Source organism: Anoplopoma fimbria, chromosome 14 (genome assembly GCF_027596085.1).
Source record: "Anoplopoma fimbria isolate UVic2021 breed Golden Eagle Sablefish chromosome 14, Afim_UVic_2022, whole genome shotgun sequence".
Classification (NCBI taxonomy): domain Eukaryota; kingdom Metazoa; phylum Chordata; class Actinopteri; order Perciformes; family Anoplopomatidae; genus Anoplopoma; species Anoplopoma fimbria.
In genome coordinates this window covers 858,270-878,375 of record NC_072462.1, presented here as the reverse complement: position 1 = coordinate 878,375, position 20,106 = coordinate 858,270, and the positions used below count along the sequence as shown (strand labels likewise).

Here is a 20,106-nt window from a genome sequence, read left to right as displayed (position 1 = left end):
CTAGCTTTACTTTAGCTCAGCAAATGTGTGCAGCGCTAGCTCCGCTCCTCCTCCTCCTCCTCACCCCGCTCTCCACACACACCACACACACACACACACACACACACATACACACACAAGCCCCGCCCCTTCCACACCTGTCCACCCCACCTGTGTTTTTAGTTCTCCATGTTTTCACCTCCTTTCTCTCTATATTTATTTTGTCTTTGTTTCTTTCACTTTCTCATCCTCCTGTTTCCTTTCACCCTTTTAAAACAGTTTGACTTTTTTCTCAGTTTTCTGAGGTGTCAGCTGAGACTCGATTCATCAATCATGTGACCTCACAAGCTCGACTCTGTGTAAAAACCACCTGAAAGTTAAATTCTCCTCAGATATATAAGGACCATTCAGGATTTTTTACAACTTCACTTCCTGCCGGTCATTTCCCTAAACATGCAGCTGAATAGAGAGCTGCAGACATGAGTCAGCATTTCTTCACTTCCTGTTCCCTCGTCTCAAACTCAAAGTGTTCTTTTTTATGTGTTTTTGGTTAGATGTCTGAAATAAGGTATTTGTTTAACACAAGCTGAAGATATTCTAACGTTTCGTCCCAGCTGGCAGCGTTTGAGAGCAGCTCTTTTTTTTCCCATTTGATCCTGGATCTGTTTTTGGTTGCGTCGGGTTGCTATGATACGGAACTATAATATTGATCTGGATGAAGAGGAGTCCGTTTGCTTCATGAGATTTTGTGAGCGAGGAAACATCTTGAAGAGTATCGTCATATTGATCAAATTCAGAAGAATTGATACACGATCATAATTAAACAGATCTTTGTGGTAGGCTAGTTGTCCCGCCCCTCCTCCACTGTGATTGGACGGCTGGTTATAAAAGTGACAGCGAAGAGCTCAGAGTTTTGTTGTCAGACCTTCTCGTCTGAACCTGAATGCACCACCGGTAAAGACCTACTAATCCCGTTGCAATTTGGAAACAATTGAAATTCAAATTTGTCGAAAAACCTTTGGAATTGTCCTTTAAAAAGTTTTTAGCCAATCACATGTTCCGTAACAACAGACACACTTTGAATGAGTCAGCCAATGATGGCAGCCAATCAGGTTACAGATCAGGAAGAAAACGACACAAAATAATTGTTTGGTTCTTTATCTTTTTTTTTAATAGAAGTCATTCTCTTATTTTTCCTTCTGGCCTTTTTACTTCTCTGTTTTCATTTTCCTCATTTCCTTATTTCTTTGATAATTTTATCCGTTTTTATTTTTTATCTCCCTGTTCCTTCACCTCCTCCTCGTGTCTCCTGTTGTCCCTCTACCTCCCTCACACTCTCACTACATCTCACTACATCTCATTACATCTCACTACATCTCACTACATCTCATTACATCTCACTACATCTCACTACATCTCATTACATCTCATTACATCTCATTACATCTAATTAAACCATTACATCTAATTAAACCATTACATCTCATTACATCTAATTAAATTATTACTAAATCTAACTACATCTCATTAAATCTCCCTACATATCATTAAACCTCGTTAAATCTCATCATAGGCTCCAGGTGCCTCGTTTGATTCTCCGTCGCCGTCTGAGCGTGTTCAGTGGCAGTGTTTCTCGGCCAATTCCGTGGCGCCGTCGGCCAATCGCCTTCCTCTGCTACGTCTTGTCAGTCAGCGCTCTGCGGCCATTGGCTAAGCGGGTAAGAGCGGCGGCTTGCTGGCTTCTCATTGGACGAAGGGAAAAGGGGAGGGACAGAAACTACTATATTCGTTTCTTCATTTCTACTTTTTTTTGGGTTAGTTTTTGTATTTTACTTCTTGTCTCAACTTTTTTTAAAAATGTTTTTTGTCTTTGCATTTTCTCCTCTTTAAAGCATCTATAAATAATATTTCTCTGTTAATATTAGATCAGAAGCCTCTGTAATATTCAAGCATCTACACTACCTGCTAAAGGACATTGTGCACTACAGGGTTTTTACTGCATAGAAAAAACAATTGTCTTGTCAAAGAGGTTTTAGCGTTGCTATGTCGAGTTAGCGAGGTGGCTAGCCATATATCAAATGATATATCAGTATTAGAATTATTTTGCTCATGTTCGCCTTACACTACCTGCTTAGGTACTCTGTTCACTACCTAAAGTGAACAGTGACTCTGTTGTAGAAGGTATACAGTGACTCTGTTGTAGAAGGTGTACAGTGACTCTACTGTAGAAGGTGTACAGTGACTCTGAAGTAGAAGGTGTACAGTGACTTTGAAGTAGGTGTACAGTGACTCTGAAGTAAAAGGTGTACAGTGACTGCTGTAGAAGGTGTACAGTGACCCTGCTGTAGAAGGTGTACAGTGACTCTGAAGTAGGTGTACAGTGACTACTGTAGAAGGTGAACAGTGTCTTTGAAGTAGAAGATGTACGGTGACTCTACAGTAGAAGGTGTACAGTGACTGAAGTAGAAGGTGTACTGTGACTCTGAAGTAGAAGGTTTACAGTGACTATTTTGTAGAATGTGTACAGTGACTCTGAAGTAGAAGGTGTACAGTGACTATTTTGTAGAAGGTGTACAGTGACTGAAGTAGAAGGTGTACAGTGACTCTGAAGTAGGTGTACAGTGACTCTACTGTAGAAGGTGTACAGTGACTCTGAAGTAGAAGGTGTACGGTGACTCTGAAGTAGAAGGTGTACAGTGACTGTTATAGAAGGTTTACAGTGACTCTGTTATAGAATGTTTACAGTGACTCTGCTGTAGAAGATGTACAGTGACTCTGTTGTAGAAGGTGTACAGTGACTGTGTTGTCGAAGGTGTGCAGTGACTGAAGTAGAAGGTGTTCAGTGACTGCTGTAGAAGATGTGCAGTGACTGTTGTAGAAGGTGTACAGTGACTCTGAAGTAGAAGGTGTACAGTGACTTTTTTGTAGAAGGTGTACAATGACTCTGAAGTAGAAGGTGTACAGTGACTGTTGTAGAAGGTATACAGTGACTCTGCTGTAGAAGGTGTACAGTGACTCTGAAGTAGAAGGTGTACAGTGACTCTGAAGTAGGTGTACAGTGACTCTACTGTAGAAGGTGTACAGTGACTCTGCTGTAGAAGGTGTACAGTGACCCTGCTGTAGAAGGTGTACAGTGACTCTACTGTAGAAGGTGTACAGTGACTCTGAAGTAGAAGGTGTACGGTGACTCTGAAGTAGAAGGTGTACAGTGACTCTGTTATAGAAGGTTTACAGTGACTCTGTTATAGAATGTTTACAGTGACTCTGCTGTAGAAGGTGTACAGTGACTCTGTTGTAGAAGGTGTACAGTGACTCTGAAGTAGAAGGTGTACAGTGACTGCTGTAGAAGGTGTACAGTGACTCTGAAGTAGAAGGTGTACAGTGACTCTGCTGTAGAAGGTGTACAGTGACTCTGCTGTAGAAGATGTACAGTGGCTGCTGTAGAAGATGTACAGTGACTCTGTTGTAGAAGGTGTACAGTGACTCTGAAGTAGAAGGTGTACAGTGACTGTGTTGTAGAAGGTGTACAGTGACTCTGTTGTAGAAGGTGTACAGTGACTCTGAAGTAGAAGGTGTACAGTGACTGTGTTGTAGAAGGTGTACAGTGACTCTGTTGTAGAAGGTGTACAGTGACTCTGAAGTAGAAGGTGTACAGTGACTCTGTTGTAGAAGGTGTACAATGACTCTGAAGTAGAAGGTGTACAGCGACTCTGCTGTAGAAGGTGTTCAGTGACTCAACTGTAGAAGGTGTTCAGTGACTCTGAAGTAGAAGGTGTACAGTGACTCAACTGTAGAAGGTGTACAGTGACTCTGAAGTTGAAGGTGTACAGTGACTCTGAAGTAGAAGGTGTACTGTGACTCTACTGTAGAAGGTGTACAGTGACTCTGAAGTAGAAGGTGTACTGTGACTCTCAAGTAGAAGGTGTACAGTGACTCTGAAGTAGAAGGTGTACAGTGACTCTGCTGTAGAATGTGTACAGTGACTGCTGTAGAAGGTGTACAGTGACTCTGCTGTAGAAGGTGTACAGTGACTCTGAAGTAGAAGGTGTACAGTGACTCTGAAGTAGAAGGTGTAAGTGACTCTGAAGGTGTACAATGACTGCTGTAGAAGGTGTACAGTGACACTGCTGTAGAAGGTGTACAGTGACACTGCTGTAGAAGGTGTACAGTGACTCTGCTGTAGAAGGTGTACAGTGACTCTGAAGTAGAAGGTGTACAGTGACTGCTGTAGAAGGTGTACAGTGACTCTGAAGTAGAAGGTGTACAGTGACTCTGCTGTAGAAGGTGTACAGTGACTCTGAAGTAGAAGGTGTACAGTGACTCTGAAGTAGAAGGTGTACAGTGACTGTGTTGTAGAAGGTGTACAGTGACTCTGTTGTAGAAGGTGTACAGTGACTCTGAAGTAGAAGGTGTACAGTGACTGCTGTAGAAGGTGTACAGTGACTCTGAAGTAGAAGGTGTACAGTGACTCTGCTGTAGAAGGTGTACAGTGACTCTGAAGTAGAAGGTGTACAGTGACTCTGAAGTAGAAGGTGTACAGTGACTGTGTTGTAGAAGGTGTACAGTGACTCTGTTGTAGAAGGTATACAGCGACTCTGCTGTAGAAGGTGTTCAGTGATTCTGAAGTAGAAGGTGTACAGTGACTCAACTGTAGAAGGTGTACAGTGACTCTGAAGTTGAAGGTGTACAGTGACTCTGAAGTAGAAGGTGTACTGTGACTACTGTAGAAGGTGTACAGTGACTCTGAAGTAGAAGGTGTACTGTGACTCTCAAGTAGAAGGTGTACAGTGACTCTGAAGTAGAAGGTGTACAGTGACTCTGCTGTAGAAGGTGTACAGTGACTCTGAAGTAGAAGGTGTACAGTGACTCTGAAGTAGAAGGTGTACAGTGACTGCTGTAGAAGGTGTACAGTGACTCTGCTGTAGAAGGTGTACAGTGACTCTGCTGTAGAAGGTGTACAGTGACTCTGCTGTAGAAGGTGTACAGTGACTCTGAAGTAGAAGGTGTACAGTGACTGCTGTAGAAAAGTACAGTGAGGTGTGACAGTGACTGAAGAAGGTGTACAGTGACTGCTGTAGAAGGTGTACAGTGACTCTGCTGTAGAAGGTGTACAGTGACTCTGCTGTAGAAGGTGTACAGTGACTCTGCTATAGAAGATGTACAGTGACTGCTGTAGAAGGTGTACAGTGACTGCTGTAGAAGGTGTACAGTGACTGCTGTAGAAGGTGTACAGTGACTGCTGTAGAAGGTGTACAGTGACTGTGTTGTAGTCAATGTTCATCATACCTGAGAGAGAAGTGACACTAAAATATGTTTTACAGTTTACCAGTCTACTGCTTCGATCAGAGGATAAAAGAAAAAACATGAAATGAAATAACTGAAACATGATGTCAACAAATCTCTAATCTTCACCTTCTCTTTCACTTCTGTTTCTCATCTTGGACCCACTTTCGCCTCCTCTTTTTCTTTGTTTTCCTCTTTTATTATTTACTTATTTTTCTCTCTTGTTTTCTTTTCTACTTTTTCTTATTCCACCTCGTCTTTATAATCCTCATTCTAAAATCTATCTCCTCTCTTTTCTCCTCATATTTCTTCTCCTTTCAGACTTTCTCTCCTCTTTCACCACCTCCTTCACTTTCTACAACAGTTGAATTTCCTTGAACAGACTACTCTAATATGACAATAAAAGATTTAATATTTAACATGTAGTTTCCCGTTTGGTGCTGCAGGTGGCGTTGTACCGCTCCTTCCCGACTCGCATCCTCTCTCGGGCCTGGGGCCGAATGAACGGGGTGGACCTCCCCACATGGCTCCGAAAGCCGGTCTTCTCCCTCTACATCTGGACCTTCGGGGTCAATATGCAGGTGAGACTAACGAATCAAAACGATTCAGTCTTACGTGCTTCCATTCTGCAACTTCCCCCAAAACGTAGGTTTTAGTTAGCGGAGATGTTCAGATGCTTTGAGCCGGCAGGAATTATTATTCAGCCCATCATTCTGTTTTTCTTAAAAAGTGTGAAACTAATTAACCGAATCTCCTCCTACATTTCCCAAACTTTGTTACGTTGCATCTTCAGACTGCCAGATTTTTTATTTATCAAAAATTGAGCAAAAACTCACTAAATAAATCTCCATTGTTAAAGAAAAAAATAATGTTTTAGTTCATGGTAGATGAAGTCTTGTTTCACAATTGTATCTCAAAAATGGAATTTTTGACTATTTTGAATTTTATCCTCATCTTTAAACATAATTTTTCTCTTTATGATTATCTCTCTTTTTCTCTCTCTCTCTCTCTCTCTCTCTCTCTCTCTCTCTCGACCAATAGGAGGCAGCGGTGGAGGATTTACATCACTACAGGAATCTGGGTGAATTTTTCCGTCGACGTCTCAAACCTGCAGTCCGACCGCTCTGCGCCAACTCTTGTCTGGTAAAACTCCCCCTCCTCCTCCTCTTCTTCCTCCTCCTCCTCCTCTTGTGTTTCTCTTTCCTATCTTTAGTTTGTTGTTTCTTTCTATTGTTACTTGTTTTGGACACAAAAGACAAAATATTAGAAGTTTGATCTGCTGTTACAGTTTTCAGTTTTCTTGGTTTTACCCCCCTGTTCTTCTCTTTTACTTTTCTGGAATTTATTAAATTTTTTCTACTTCTTGTGGCTGAAACTTTGAATATTTTATCACCTTTTTTTTTTTTTAGATTACATTTACCTTATAAATAATTCTCTATGGAGTGTTTTTACTCATCAGGCTTCAGCTCAGACACACTGACTACGTTTACATGCACCAAATATTCCAGTTTTTGCCCCAAAAAGACAATATTCCTAATAATCTGTTTACATGTCTAATGAAGATCAATTTTCCACTAATATTAATATTTAAATGCAGCCGTTCATATTCAGATTAACATAAAACAATCACCAGTGAATCCCACGTCGACGTCGTTCTCTTCTGTTTTTGTCGGGTCGATGTCCTAACATTTCGTTCATTATGTCTAAATATGTAAAAGTGGAACATCAGGATCTTAAATCCGTTTTTTATCAAAGTGAAACATCTGTTGAGACTCATATAGTGAATGAGCTGTAAACATGTCCAAAGAATGATCCTAAAACCTGAAGAACATCAACATGTGGCATGTTTTACTCTGAAGATGATCCATTCAGAGTAAGACCTGAAAACTTCCTGTTCTGTCGTTTTTGGTTATAAAAGGTGAATGTTTGTTTTTTGTTACTGGACAGGTTTGATTTTTGTCTCTTTTCTGTCAGATCTCTCCCGCTGATGGGAAGATCCTCCACTTCGGTCAAGTAAAGAACTCAGAGGTGGAGCAGGTGAAGGGGGTCACCTACAGTCTGGAGAACTTCTTGGGTCCACAGAAGAGGCGGGGCAACGGTAAAGACCACGCCCCCTCCACTACTTCTTGTCAAATCTGTCACGTTAATATTATTTGTGTAGATTTACTGAATTAAACATTGCAACATTGGAGAAACAAGCAGGAATACGATAGATTTTAAAAACCAGCTCAGTGTTGACGACTCTTTCCAGTGATAGCAGTTAGCAGCATTAGCTCCAACGTTCATCAACACTGATCTCCCTCCAAAGCCACTCCCCCAAACTTATTATTATGAACATGAACAACCAACATGGCTGCTGTTAACTTGTTGGTTTAAACTTGGGACTTTCTGGTCTTGATTTTGGACTTGTTGGTTTACATTTGGGACTTGTTCTTGTCAGTTCTGTAGGACTTGTTGGGTCCACATCCCGTTAAAGACTGACTCCTCTCTCTCTCTTTAGAGTCCTCGTCGTCCTTCAGGGACCTCCTCCTGTCGTCTCCTGATAACGACCTGTTCCACGTCGTGGTCTACCTGGCTCCAGGTGACTACCACTGTTTCCATTCGCCGACGGACTGGAAGGTGGAGCTTCGCCGTCACTTCCCAGGTGAGAGGCTGTTCCTGGTTTTAGCGTTTTACCATTCTGCCCTTGACCTTCCCTCACCTCTCACCCCCCCTCTCTCTCTCCTCGTTAGGCTCATTATTGTCCGTGAACCCTGGCGTGGCCCGATTGGTCAAAGAGCTCTTCTGCCTTAACGAGCGTGTGGCGCTCACCGGCCAATGGCAGCACGGCTTCTTCTCGTTAACGGCGGTTGGAGCCACAAACGTCGGCTCCATCAGGGTTTACTTTGACCAGGTGAGACTTTAGATTTTACTATCTGTACTTTAATAGAATGTTCTGTTTAAGCCCTTTAGATTCTTTTCTATTATTTCTGTTCTTATATTTTGTATTGTTTATTTTTATTTATGTATTTATCAGTTTTTGGAAGTTAACGTAAATAAAGAGGGTTGTATCTATAGTAATGAACTTACTTTGTTAATACAGTATTTATATATTTCTTATGATATGTAGTTTTCATAATTTAAATGTATATTAATATTTTGGAAATGTTAAATGTAGTTTTTATATTCTTATAGTTCTTATAATTTGTATGGTGTTGCATGTATTTACTATTTTTTACATTTCTTTATATTGTATTATTATTAAAATCATTTAACAACATATTAAATATTTTTTAGGGGTAACATGAATTGATTTATTTTATCTTAATTGGATGTGTTGTTACGTAACGATCAGTCCGTTAATTAAATAAATTAATTACATAATTTTTTTTTATGCTCGTTAGTTTTAACAGTTTTTGTGTTCCGTCCTCAGGAGCTTCAGACCAACGCTCCTCGCTACAGTAAAGGCTCCTTCCACGACCGCAGCTACGTCGCCGACGACGACCAGGTGTTTAAGGTGGCAGGTGAAGGGGGCGTGGCCCCGACTGAGGGCGAGGGCGTGGTCTTACAGAAGGGGGCGGCGGTGGGCGAGTTCAACCTCGGCTCCACCATCGTTCTGCTGTTCGAGGCTCCGAAAGACTTCAGCTTCAACCTGAAGGCTGGACAGCGAATCAGAGTGGGGGAGGGCCTCGGCAGCCTCTGATTGGCTGAGCTGTGTACTCAGAGGGAGGAGCCTGATGATGAGGAACTGCTGGCGTCCGATGAAAGACTTATACCAAGAGTATGGCATTGTGGGGTTTTTTCTCGGTAGCAAAAAACCTGTGGAGGACATAAAGAGGACTCTGACTCCCAGAATGCCTTGTACCTCGTTGGGGGGGGGTTGATTGCCAAAGCGCTGTCTTTTTTTCTGCCTATATGTCGCTCTTCCAGAAACTGAACTAACAAACAAATATTCCTTTAAAATCACCAAAAACAAAAAAACTTAAACATTCACATCACATTTAACAAACTAAATATTCAGTCAAACATTCTGTTAAAGTGAAATAAAACCTTCATCCGTCCGCCGAAACAGTTTGAATGTCTGAAGCTTTATTGTTCACATGCTGTTGAAAAGGTCAATTCTGTTTTCTGTTTTGAACCAATCAGAGCTGTCGGAGCTGTTAGCATCAGCTAGCTCGCACAGTCATTGGTTGAAACTAAACAGGAAGCCTGTGATTGGACGAAAAGAAACAATAATGTTAATTAATTCTGATTACCCATCCTGAATGCTAACTCTTTTAATTAGTTCAGCTTCTATACTTTTTGTAAAATATGTAATTATGAATAAATATTTCTTTCTCAGCAGAGTTGTCTTTATTCTTCTTAGAATAAAATGTATATAATATTATATATAAATATCAGTACTCATGTACACATTTTGATTAAACTTGTTAACTTGTTATGAGTACTTTTACTTTTGATACATCTTTATTGATATACAATAATTTACATATTTAGTAGAAGTTCTCTTGTTGTTTTTCAGTTTTCTTTTAGTTTCTAAGCTAATTATGAACATCATTAACATGTTTATTTAAATAAATAGTTTTTATAACACCACTCATAAGAATACAAAGGGAGAAGTAAAGGGAGCCCTCTCATTGGTCGGTCTTAGCCCCGCCCCGGGCAGCAGAACAAGCAGCACAGCCAATAGGACGGCGGCGGGCAGCAGTTTCCGTAGCGATGGAAGCGCGGCTCGGCCAGCCCTCCGTGTGACCAGCCGTCGTCCGTGACCTCCTTCCCCAGCCAAAGCTTCCCGTCCTGGGCCATGTCCCCCGCCGGCGTCCCCTCCCTGCGCCCCGAGCTCCAGGAGGAGAGGGAGCAGGAGGAGGTGCAGGTCTGCTGGGCCTTCACGCCCAGGAAGGAGGCCAAGTCCAAGTCCAGACCGGCCGCTCCTCCTCTGGGCCGGGGCGTGTTCTGTCGACACTGAGGACACGGGATCCAGACCTGGGGGGGGGGGTCATGGGAACTGTAGTTAACTCTTTGTTTTTTAAAACACGTTTAATTTAATTTTAGTGGGTTTTTTTTATTTGTTCTTATAAGTGTCAGATGTTTTAATTTACACTTCAACTGCTTTCAGATCTCAAGTTAACACCCTTTAACAACAACAAAGAAATTATCTTCAACTCTTCTAACTTCTGCTTCTCATACAACATTAACTGTTTTAGGAGTTTAACACTTCAACCCACATAAACTTGAAGTGGCACATTTTCATTCAGGATTTCCACTTCAACTCCTTTCAATGCTTGAACTTCAGCTGAAACTTGAACTGTTTACAGTGTTTCACTCGTTTTTACTTTAAAAACATTTAACTTTATTCTAACTTAAAGGTTTTAGATTAAACTTCAACTGACACTTCAACTCCTTTAATTTCTTATATTTTTCCTTGATCAGCTTTCATTGTTCACATCTCACATCCCAACTACTCTTAAGGCTTAAACTTTGACATCCTTTACTACTGAACTGACGGTTTAACTGCTCAGTGTTCACACTTCAACTGTCTTCAGTTCTTCCACTTCAACTGATATCGCCACGATTTGTACTACTCACGTCAGCTGCTTTCATTTGCTGTCCTTTTGTTGATCTGCTTCCATTTAGAACATTTCACATACCAGCTACTGTTTATACGCTGACGATTCTACACTGTACTATTCTGCATCTTCATGCTGTAAACTTAAGTCCGTTCTGTCACAAGATCTGAAAGCAGTGGTCAATTGGGTTACTGCAAATAGACTTGTTTTAAATCTATCAAAAACTGTCAGCATTGTCTTTGGATCTCGGCATAATGTAGCCAGTCAGCCTATGCTTGATCTGCAGATTTCTAGTCAGCCAGTCAAGCAGGAGAGCAAGTTAAAGCTTCTGGGACTTTCTATTTGTAACACTCTGTCCTGGACTGATCATGTTAGGCAGATAGTTGCCAAGATGAGTAGGAGCATTGCTACGGTCCGGAAATGTGCCACCTACTTACCAGCTACTTTACGGAGACAGGTTGTTCAAACATTAGTATTATGCCATCTCGACTATTGTTCTGTTATTTGGGCCTCTGCCTCTAAGACTGACCTAAGCAAACTACAAACTGTACAAAACCGGGCTGCTAGACTTGCCCTTGCTAGATCTTACAGATCAAATGTAGATCAGATGCATTCTGATCTCAAGTGGCCTAAAGCTCTTGATAGGTTATCCATTAGGTCCTTGATATTTATTAAGAATGTAATTTCCACTCATGTTCCTAGAGCTCTTTTTAATGAAATTGTTTTTTGCTCTGATGCTCATTCATACGGTACTAGATCTGCAACAGCAGGGCTAGTTGTGCTCCCACACTGTAGGAGTAATGCAATGAGGAGGACATCCTTCTATAGGTCCATTTCTTTGTGGAATATACTCCCTTCGCACATTCGTGTTATACCTGTGAAGAGGGAATTCAAGAGGCAAATTAAATCCTATTTTTATTTATGTTAAATATGAACTCGGGACTCTGACTTGGCTTGGCGCTCAATGAATTATGTTTGTTTGTTTGACTGTTGCTATGTATTTGTAGTTTTGTCACTACTTTTACTGTATTTGAGTGATGATTAATTGTTTGTATGTTCTGATTTTAATTGGACCCCAGGAAGACTAGTCTGCCGCTTCTGCGACAACTAATGGGGATCCACAATAAACAAACAAACAAATAAACAAAAAAACTCACACTTTGACACTTCAACTGCTTTCAGATCTTAAGTTTACACCTTTTAACAACAAAAATATATTTTTCAACTATTCTAACTTCCACAACGTCAACTTTTCAAACATAATTTACTCCGACTGCTTTCAGAGTTTTACTATTTAATAAACTTAATTGATTTCCACTTCAACTCCTTTCAATATAGTGTTTAACCAGTTAAACCCAATAACAGCGGCTCAGGTGAGCGTCGATGTCACCGCTCACCTGTTCGTTGATGACCGTGTCCAGTCTCTTCAGACAGGCCTGGCAGAAGGCGTGGCCACAGTGAAGTCGCCGCGGCAACCGTGTGGCCAGGTCATAGCTGCCGAAGCACACGATGCACACCAGGTCCTGCCTCCTCAGTGACATCATCGTCTCCACGGCAACGGAGGATGGAGGAGGGGGGAGGGGCTGACAGGTCACTTCCTCCTCCTCTTCCTCTTCCTCCTCCTCTTCTTCTTTTCTGTCGTCCGACATTTTGTTCTTATAGACGGGGAGAAAAAAAATGTTAATAATTATTTTAGGTATTATTTGTATTTTATTTTATTTTATTTTATTTTATTTTATTTTATTTTATTTTATTTTATTTTATTTTATTTTTACATAAATACTTCAAAGCAGCGGGATTTACAAAAACAACATGGCCGACTCTGAGGTAAGGAGGAAGAGTACTCTCTAACCGCGTGTTTAGCCTAAAGCGCAAACTTCTGACCAAACTTTGCGGCTTTTACCCAGCTGGTATTTGTATATCATTATTTCATACGTTTAAAAGTTGATAAAAATAGCTTGACAGTTAAATGGAAACATGACTTTTTATTATATGACAACGTTAGCTCGTAAGTTAGCTACTTGCCAATTTAGCTAATGTTAAATATAACGTGTCGTTGTTCTTTCCTTCAAAAGATATATATATATATATATAGATACATTCTTTATATATATTAAATGTGAATCCTTAGAGACTCATTAAGTAGAGCAACTTTTATAGCTGAGGTATTAAAGTAATCAGATTACATTTTGGTAACTTTAATGTGTCAGACAGACGCTTTACTTCCTGTTTTTGTTTGTAGAATTCGTCCAATCAGACGATTAGAACATCAGGAAGGGACACCTGCTGATCTCTGATTGGACGATAGCTTACCTGGATGTTCTTCTTTTTTCTTCACATCACATCTTCTTCTTTGTTGTTGTTTACACTTCTTCTCCTGTCGTCTGTTAGTGTTTCATTTCTTCTTCTCTTCTTCTTCTCTCCCTCTTTTATTACAGTTTCTCTCCCCTTTTCATCGGTCACTCTTTAATTTCCTCCAGTTTTTCTTTTCTGTTTTTTCTTCTCAGCTGTTTCTCTTTTGTTGTTTACAGTTTTTCTTTCTTCTTCTTTCTTGTTTATTCTCACCTCTTCCTCTCCTCCTATATTCTCTTCTTTTCATTCATGTCTTCTCCTCTTGTCGTTTTCTCTCGACTCTTTTCTTCTTCTCTGTTTGTTCGTGCTCTTCGTTCTTCTTTCTGCCTCAGAGAGAGAGAGAGAGTCGCCTTCATCAATAATTCAGCCTCGCTCGGCCGACAACAGACACTGAATGTCACTTATTATTTATATATTAAACTAAAGATTACTTTTATTGTGTTATTACATAAACCAAACCATTTGTCATTCTTATCTTTAAAATACTAAATATAAATGCAAAAGAAACAAAAACAGCAATTATAACAATTAACAAAACATTTAAATACACAAAAACAAAAATACAACAAAACCTTCAAATATAGAATATTTCCTGTAAATGTAGAAATGAAATATATAAAATGATCCAAACGATAACAAAAAGTAATAGAAATAAATAAGTTTCAACACAAATTTCTAAACATTAATATTTATGTAAATAAGAAATGTAATGTGTAAATAAACATAAAATATCAACAATCATTAAATGATCATATAATTCATTGTATAATATTTCCCTCAATCACATTAAAATATCATTCCAAGTTAAAATGATCAATAATCTGACCTGTAACCTGATCAGCCAATAGAAAGTGGAGCTGCTCTCAGGTTTCTATTGGCCGCTGATGTCAGGTTACAGCTCAGTCAGCACTCACTGAGGTTGCCTAGCAACAAAGACACACAGAGAGAGAAAGAATGTATTAAAACCGAGACATTTATCATGAAAAACAATAATGTTTATTTATCAGAAATAGTGAAGTTTGTTATGAGAAACAATTCGTTTAATTATAAAAAATAATAAAGTTCATTATGAAAGATTGTAGAGTTGAATTATGTGAAATAATTAAGTTTAATTGGGAAATATATATTAGTTAATTATAAGTTTATAATTAAGTTTATTATCAGAATTAGTCATATCAATTATGAAAGATAATAATTTTATTATGAGAAATAATAAAGTATAATAATATATTGAGAAATTATGTATTTGAATTATGAGAGATTATTAAATTAAATTATGATAAATATTTAAATTACATTTTTAGGGATAATTAAGTTTATTGTGAGATACAATAAGGTTGATCATGTTTGTATTATTTATCACATATTATAATTCAATGTACATAAAATGCATTTCACTTTCATTTAGCCAAATAACTAAACCTTAAAATCTGCTGAGTCATGTTTAAGTGTTTAAAGCTCTCACTCTGGATTCATGTTATGCAAATGAGTGTTTCTGTTGTAAATATACAGATAAAATATAAATAATACGACGTGAAACACTCATAAACATTCATCGTCTTTATTTCATCAACACATGTTTTACAGTAAATGAACAGTTTCAACCTTCTTTGATTCCACATTTTTATATTTTGTGCATTTATACTTTAAAAACTCCTTCATACTAAAATGTTCAAACTCATTGTTGTGAAAAAATATAAATACTCTCTGGAAATCAAAAGTAATTTCCTCTGACGAAGGAAAATATGGCTACAATATAAAATATACAGAAAATACAAAAACATCTCATGTTGTACGTTCATTGGGTCGTTAGATTCATATTAATTATACCACTAAACATTATGGATTTATTTACTTTATACAGCAACACTTCATCTACGTACGTGAAAACATTTTATTTTATTAAATAATCTGTTTTTTTATTTATCTGTTCACATATTTAATCCCAATCACTGTTATTATTAATATTAGTAGCAGTAGTATTAGTATTATAATCTAAACTGGTCTTTCAGCTGAATGTCAGTTCTTAACTGTCAAAATGTTTAATGAGGCCCTTTAAAACTTTATTGCTCTTTTAACTCAAACAGGAAGTTTAAACACTTTGTAGTTTTTTCGAAACATTTTTCTTCCTTTATTTCTCGTTGGGTGCTTTTCATTATGCTAACTTTTGCTTCGTCATGTGACCCGGAAATGGTTTCCCCTCCGCTGTCATCGAGGGTCTTCCAATTAATCAAATGAAACACAAGGAGACGAGGAGACGAGGAGACAAGGAGACAAGGAGACAAGGAGACGAAGAGACGAGGAGACGAGGAGACGAAGAGACGAGGAGACGTGGAGACGAAGAGACGAGGAGACGAGGAGACGAGGAGACGAAGAGACGTGGAGACGAAGAGACGAGGAGACGAAGAGACGTGGAGACGAAGAGACGAGGAGACGAGGAGACGAGGAGACGTGGAGACGAAGAGACGAGGAGACGAGGAGACGAGGAGACAAGGAGACGTGGAGACGAAGAGACGAGGAGACGAGGAGACGAGGAGACGAGGAGACGAGGAGGCTTCTGGAGGAGCTAAAGGCGAGGAAACACAGCTGTGTCCTTCACGGAAGTCTTTTACTAAATGGTTCGACGTTTAAATGTCCCAGCTCCACATAATGCACACGTTTCAAAGCGTCAACCGTAACTGTTGCCACGGAAACAAGGATCTCTAATTTGCAGCTTCGGCTCCTTCTTCCTCGCCTCCCTTCCTCACATCCTCAATGGGAGGAGCTAAGACGCGAGGAAGAGAAGCGTTAGCATAATGAAAAGCACCGTTTCCTCTTTCGTAAATGCAGCCAATCACAATCCTCCGGCTGCTGTGACATCACTTCCTCCTCCTGCAGCGGTAGCAGCAGGCGGGGCACCTCCCCCCCTCCTCCTCCTCCCCGGCGTCCTTCACCATGTACGGCTGGGGGGTGGAGCTCGAGGCGCTGTACGGGTTCACGTCGTTGTTGCTCAGAGCCCCCGGATTGGCTATCACCGTGGAGAGGTCATCGGAGAGGCGGAGCTTAGCCCGGGGGATGGTCACCTGACCGTACGGGTTGTCAGGGGAGACGTTGATGTTTGATGACATGGTGATGCGTTGCTAGAGGGCGGGGCTAAAGATGATCAATCAACCAATCAGGAAGCCGTCCAATCAGGAAGCCGTCCAATCAGGTACGGCGAGGGAACTCTTAAAGGAGAGAGAGAGTGATGATGATACTTTGACCAAATAGTTATATAAATTCAGATAATAAGAATAAATAATTTCACCAAACTTTACTTCATTTCATTTGAATTCATCTCATCTTGACTTTATTTTTCTTTATTTCACTTAACTTCTCTTATTTGACCTAATTTGATTTTAACTTTGCATTATTTCCATTTAACTAAACTTAACTTTATCTAACTTAACTTTATTTAATTCATTTACATTACTTATTTTATTTACTATTACAGCTTTAATTATTTTACTTTTTTAACTAAACTAAACTCTTGACAACATTTTTTATTTACTTTATTTCATTTAATTTGACTGTTTTTCACTTCACATTATTTTTACTTTACTTCATTTCTACTGACTTTCATTTACAGTTTTCATTTTAGTTTTTCTTTCTGCTGCATTTAATCAGCTCAGTGAGACTTTTATTGTGAAAACGTTGATGCTAATCTGATGCTAACATACTAACAGTGCTACTCAGGCCTGTTGGTGAGGACAGAAATAGAGACTCAGTACAGGTCTGTTCTCCTTCACATAAACTCAGTTATTAGTTTAGAGTGAACATCCACAGGCTGACCTCTGATCAGATCCTGTATCAGTGATCCATAGATGTACATGTACCACTGGAGTACTGTGAGACTGAAGAAAACTTCTAAACATGAAGTTTTCTTCACCTGACTCACCTGTTCAGTCCGCAGCTGCTGCTTCTTCTTCTTCTTCTTTTTAATCCTGTTTTCTTCTTCTTCTTCTTTTTAATCCTGTTTTCTTCTTCTTCTTCTTTTCAATCCTGCTCCTTCTCTTCTTCTGAGGCTGTGAAATGAAGTAACAAACTGAAGGAAAAATCTGATTCTCTCTCTCTCTCTCTCCTTTTCACTGCTAGTGTGAAGCTCACTCGACCGCCTCGCCCAAACCTGTTCTACCTGCAGACACTCCCTCCCCCTTTCTCTCCTTCTCTCTCTCCTGTTCATTCTCTATGGAGCTCCACTTATTATTATTATTATTATATTCTGTCTGTCCATGTTTGTGTTATTGTATTTAAATACTGAATATATATCACACTGATCTTACTGTTTAAAATAATATTCTTTATCTGATTATTTCATTCTGTGATTTTATTTCAGTTGTTTTATGTATTAATTGATGATTTATTTATGTTTTAATAATTACATTGTATTTCTTGATATTGTGTTTTAAGAGATTGCGGAAACGGAAAATAAAAAAATGCATAAAATGTTTGGTAATAATTACCAGCAGCAGACATGAACCGGTTCAACAGAAACTCTGCTTCCATTCCTCTGGAGCCAAGCCCCGCCCACTCTCTGCTCCTATTGGCTGGACCTCTTTAACAGGTTTTACAGTTTTTTTTATTTTTTTATTTAAATATTATATTTAAATATTTTATTTAAACATAATATATACTATATATATATATATATATATATATATATATATATATATATATATATATTAAATTAAAAAAGCAACTACATCCCAGTGTGTATTATCCAGGCAGCAACTTCCGGTTCTGAAAAGTCACGTGACGCTCCGGACGGTTTGTTTCACAGAAGCCGGCATTGGAAACGTCTTGGCAGGTGATTGGATGACCCACCTGTCAATCAAATTCTTACTAAAGCGAGTCAGGAGAAGAGAGAGGACAGTTAGTTCTGATAGCATTGATGCTAATGTAGCATCTAAGCTAAACTCTTCAGGAGCCGCCATTGTTGTTTTGAACCAACAGTCGCATCTCTGTGTCGTCACACGCACACACGTCTAAGCCACGCCCCTAGCTCCTCACAGGAAAGCTGATTGGTCCAGACGGTATGTGAGTCAGAGACAGTGGACACGCCCACTGAGTGTCACATGTTCCTGTTTCTCGACAGGCCCCGCCCCCTTTAGGAGAGTCTATTGTCTCCAATGGGAGAGGTGACCTGAACACAGATTCTTCAGCTCCATCGTCACCAAAGTAAACACATTCTTTCATAAGCCACAAATATTCTGAAGGCTGTGACACTGAAGCGTCATGTGACACTGAAGCGTCATGTGACACACACGTCAACAGATTTTAATTTTGGTTGCAATTATTGTTTTCGTAGTAATTTGCCTCTGCACTATACTTTTGCTCTGGTTTATGCTCTTAGATGCTTGTTTAAGAAAGGAGATGCACTTATGACTTCTGGTGACTAGTAGTTCTCTTGAATACCTATGTTGAATACACTTCCTGTAAGTCGCTTTGGATAAAAGCGTCTGCTAAATGACTGTAATGTAATTAAGTATCAGACGCTTCTCTGTCACAGAAACGTTTGCGAACGTCTTCGCTAACTAATCTTTGTAATGCTAAATATTTAATATTAGCCATAGACTGTATACAAAAAGTGGACGTAGTCATGGTTACGTCACTAAGTGGTTTGTGGACTGACGTTTAAATGTGTTAAAACAATCAGTGTGTAGCCCCGCCCTAAAGCATCCCCTGCTTTATGGTCTGTTTGACTCTAAATGGAGCATCATTTACTAAATGAACATCATGCTGTATTGAAGAAGACTTGAAACTAGAGATTGAGACCATAAACTCATGTTTACAATGTTTACTGAGGGAATAAATCAAGAGAGAAGTAGAGTCATTTTCTCATAGACTTCTATACAACCAGAGGAGTCGCCCCCTGGTGGACAGGAGAGAGGATGCAGCTTTAAGACACTTTGATTTCTTCGGATTAACTACTTTGACATAAACAATTATTGAATACTTAAGAAACATTAATGGGAAGCTACAGAATGATATATAAACCCTAAATAAATAAATAATGTGCTAACTCTTTCATTTGTTGCCTGGTCTCTAAATGTTTAATGTTAAATATGTTGTCGTTTTTTTAATAAAATGAAATAAAAGAAAATAGAATAAGAATAAAATAATATAAAATAAATAAGAATAAAATAGAAAAAGAATAAAATAAAATAATTAAAATGAAATAACAATAAAATAACAATAAAATGAAATAAGAATAAAATGAGAATAATATAAAAAGAGAATAAAATAAGAATAAAATGAAATAAGAATAATATAAAATGAAATAAGAATGAAATAGAATAATTAAAAATAAATAAGAAAATAAAATAAGAATAAAATAAGAATAAAAGAATAAGAAAATAAAAGATGAATAAAATGAAATAAGAATAAAATAAAATAAGAATAAAAAAAGAATGAAATGAGAATAAAAAAATAAATAAGAATAAAATAAAATGAAATAAGAATAAAATAAGAATAAAATAAGAATTAAAAATAAAATAATATAGAAAGAGAATAAAATAAAATAAGAATAAAATGAAATAAGAATTAAATAAAAATAAAATAAGAATAAAAAAAAGAATACAATGAGAATAAAAAAATAAATAAGAATAAAATAAAATGAAATAAGAATAAAATAAGAATAAAATAAAAATAAAAGAATAAAATAAGAATTAAAAATAAAATAAGAATAATATAGAAAGAGAATAAAATAAAATAAGAATAAAATGAAATAAGAATTAAATAAAATGAAATAAGAATAAAATAAAAGATAAAATAAAATAAAAAAATAAAAATAAATAAAAATAAATTAATTAATTAATTAAATAAATAAATAAATAAATAAATAAATAAATAAATAAATAAATAAATAAATAAATAAATAAATAAATAAGAGTACCACGCAGCCCCCCTCCTCTCTGCCCCCTTTCCG

General features: G+C 38.1%; 2 protein-coding genes across 3 annotated transcripts in view; one reads left to right on the top strand and one right to left on the bottom strand.

Moving 5' to 3' along the window:
• pisd (phosphatidylserine decarboxylase) overlaps positions 1–9,582 on the top strand; it is a 16,100-nt gene extending 6,518 nt beyond the window's left edge. The window contains exons 2-8 of one of the 2 annotated variants that reach the window (XM_054612729.1): positions 1,553–1,697; positions 5,709–5,843; positions 6,304–6,405; positions 7,237–7,360; positions 7,763–7,906; positions 7,995–8,155; positions 8,675–9,582. In XM_054612729.1, coding sequence (XP_054468704.1) covers positions 1,553–1,697; positions 5,709–5,843; positions 6,304–6,405; positions 7,237–7,360; positions 7,763–7,906; positions 7,995–8,155; positions 8,675–8,944 — 1,081 coding nt within the window. In that variant the 3' untranslated portion in view covers positions 8,945–9,582. The remainder of the gene's footprint in view (positions 1–1,552; positions 1,698–5,708; positions 5,844–6,303; positions 6,406–7,236; positions 7,361–7,762; positions 7,907–7,994; positions 8,156–8,674) is intronic. The other variant, XM_054612730.1, reaches the window with a different exon arrangement.
• Positions 9,583–9,888: 306 nt separating this feature from the next.
• Positions 9,889–12,349, bottom strand: rnf224 (ring finger protein 224). Its single transcript, XM_054613009.1, has 2 exons — positions 12,206–12,349; positions 9,889–10,224 (listed from the first exon to the last, which is right to left on the bottom strand). Exons 1-2 carry the CDS (start codon positions 12,347–12,349, stop codon positions 9,889–9,891), a joined length of 480 nt encoding a protein of 159 aa, XP_054468984.1.
• Positions 12,350–20,106: the final 7,757 nt, after the last annotated feature.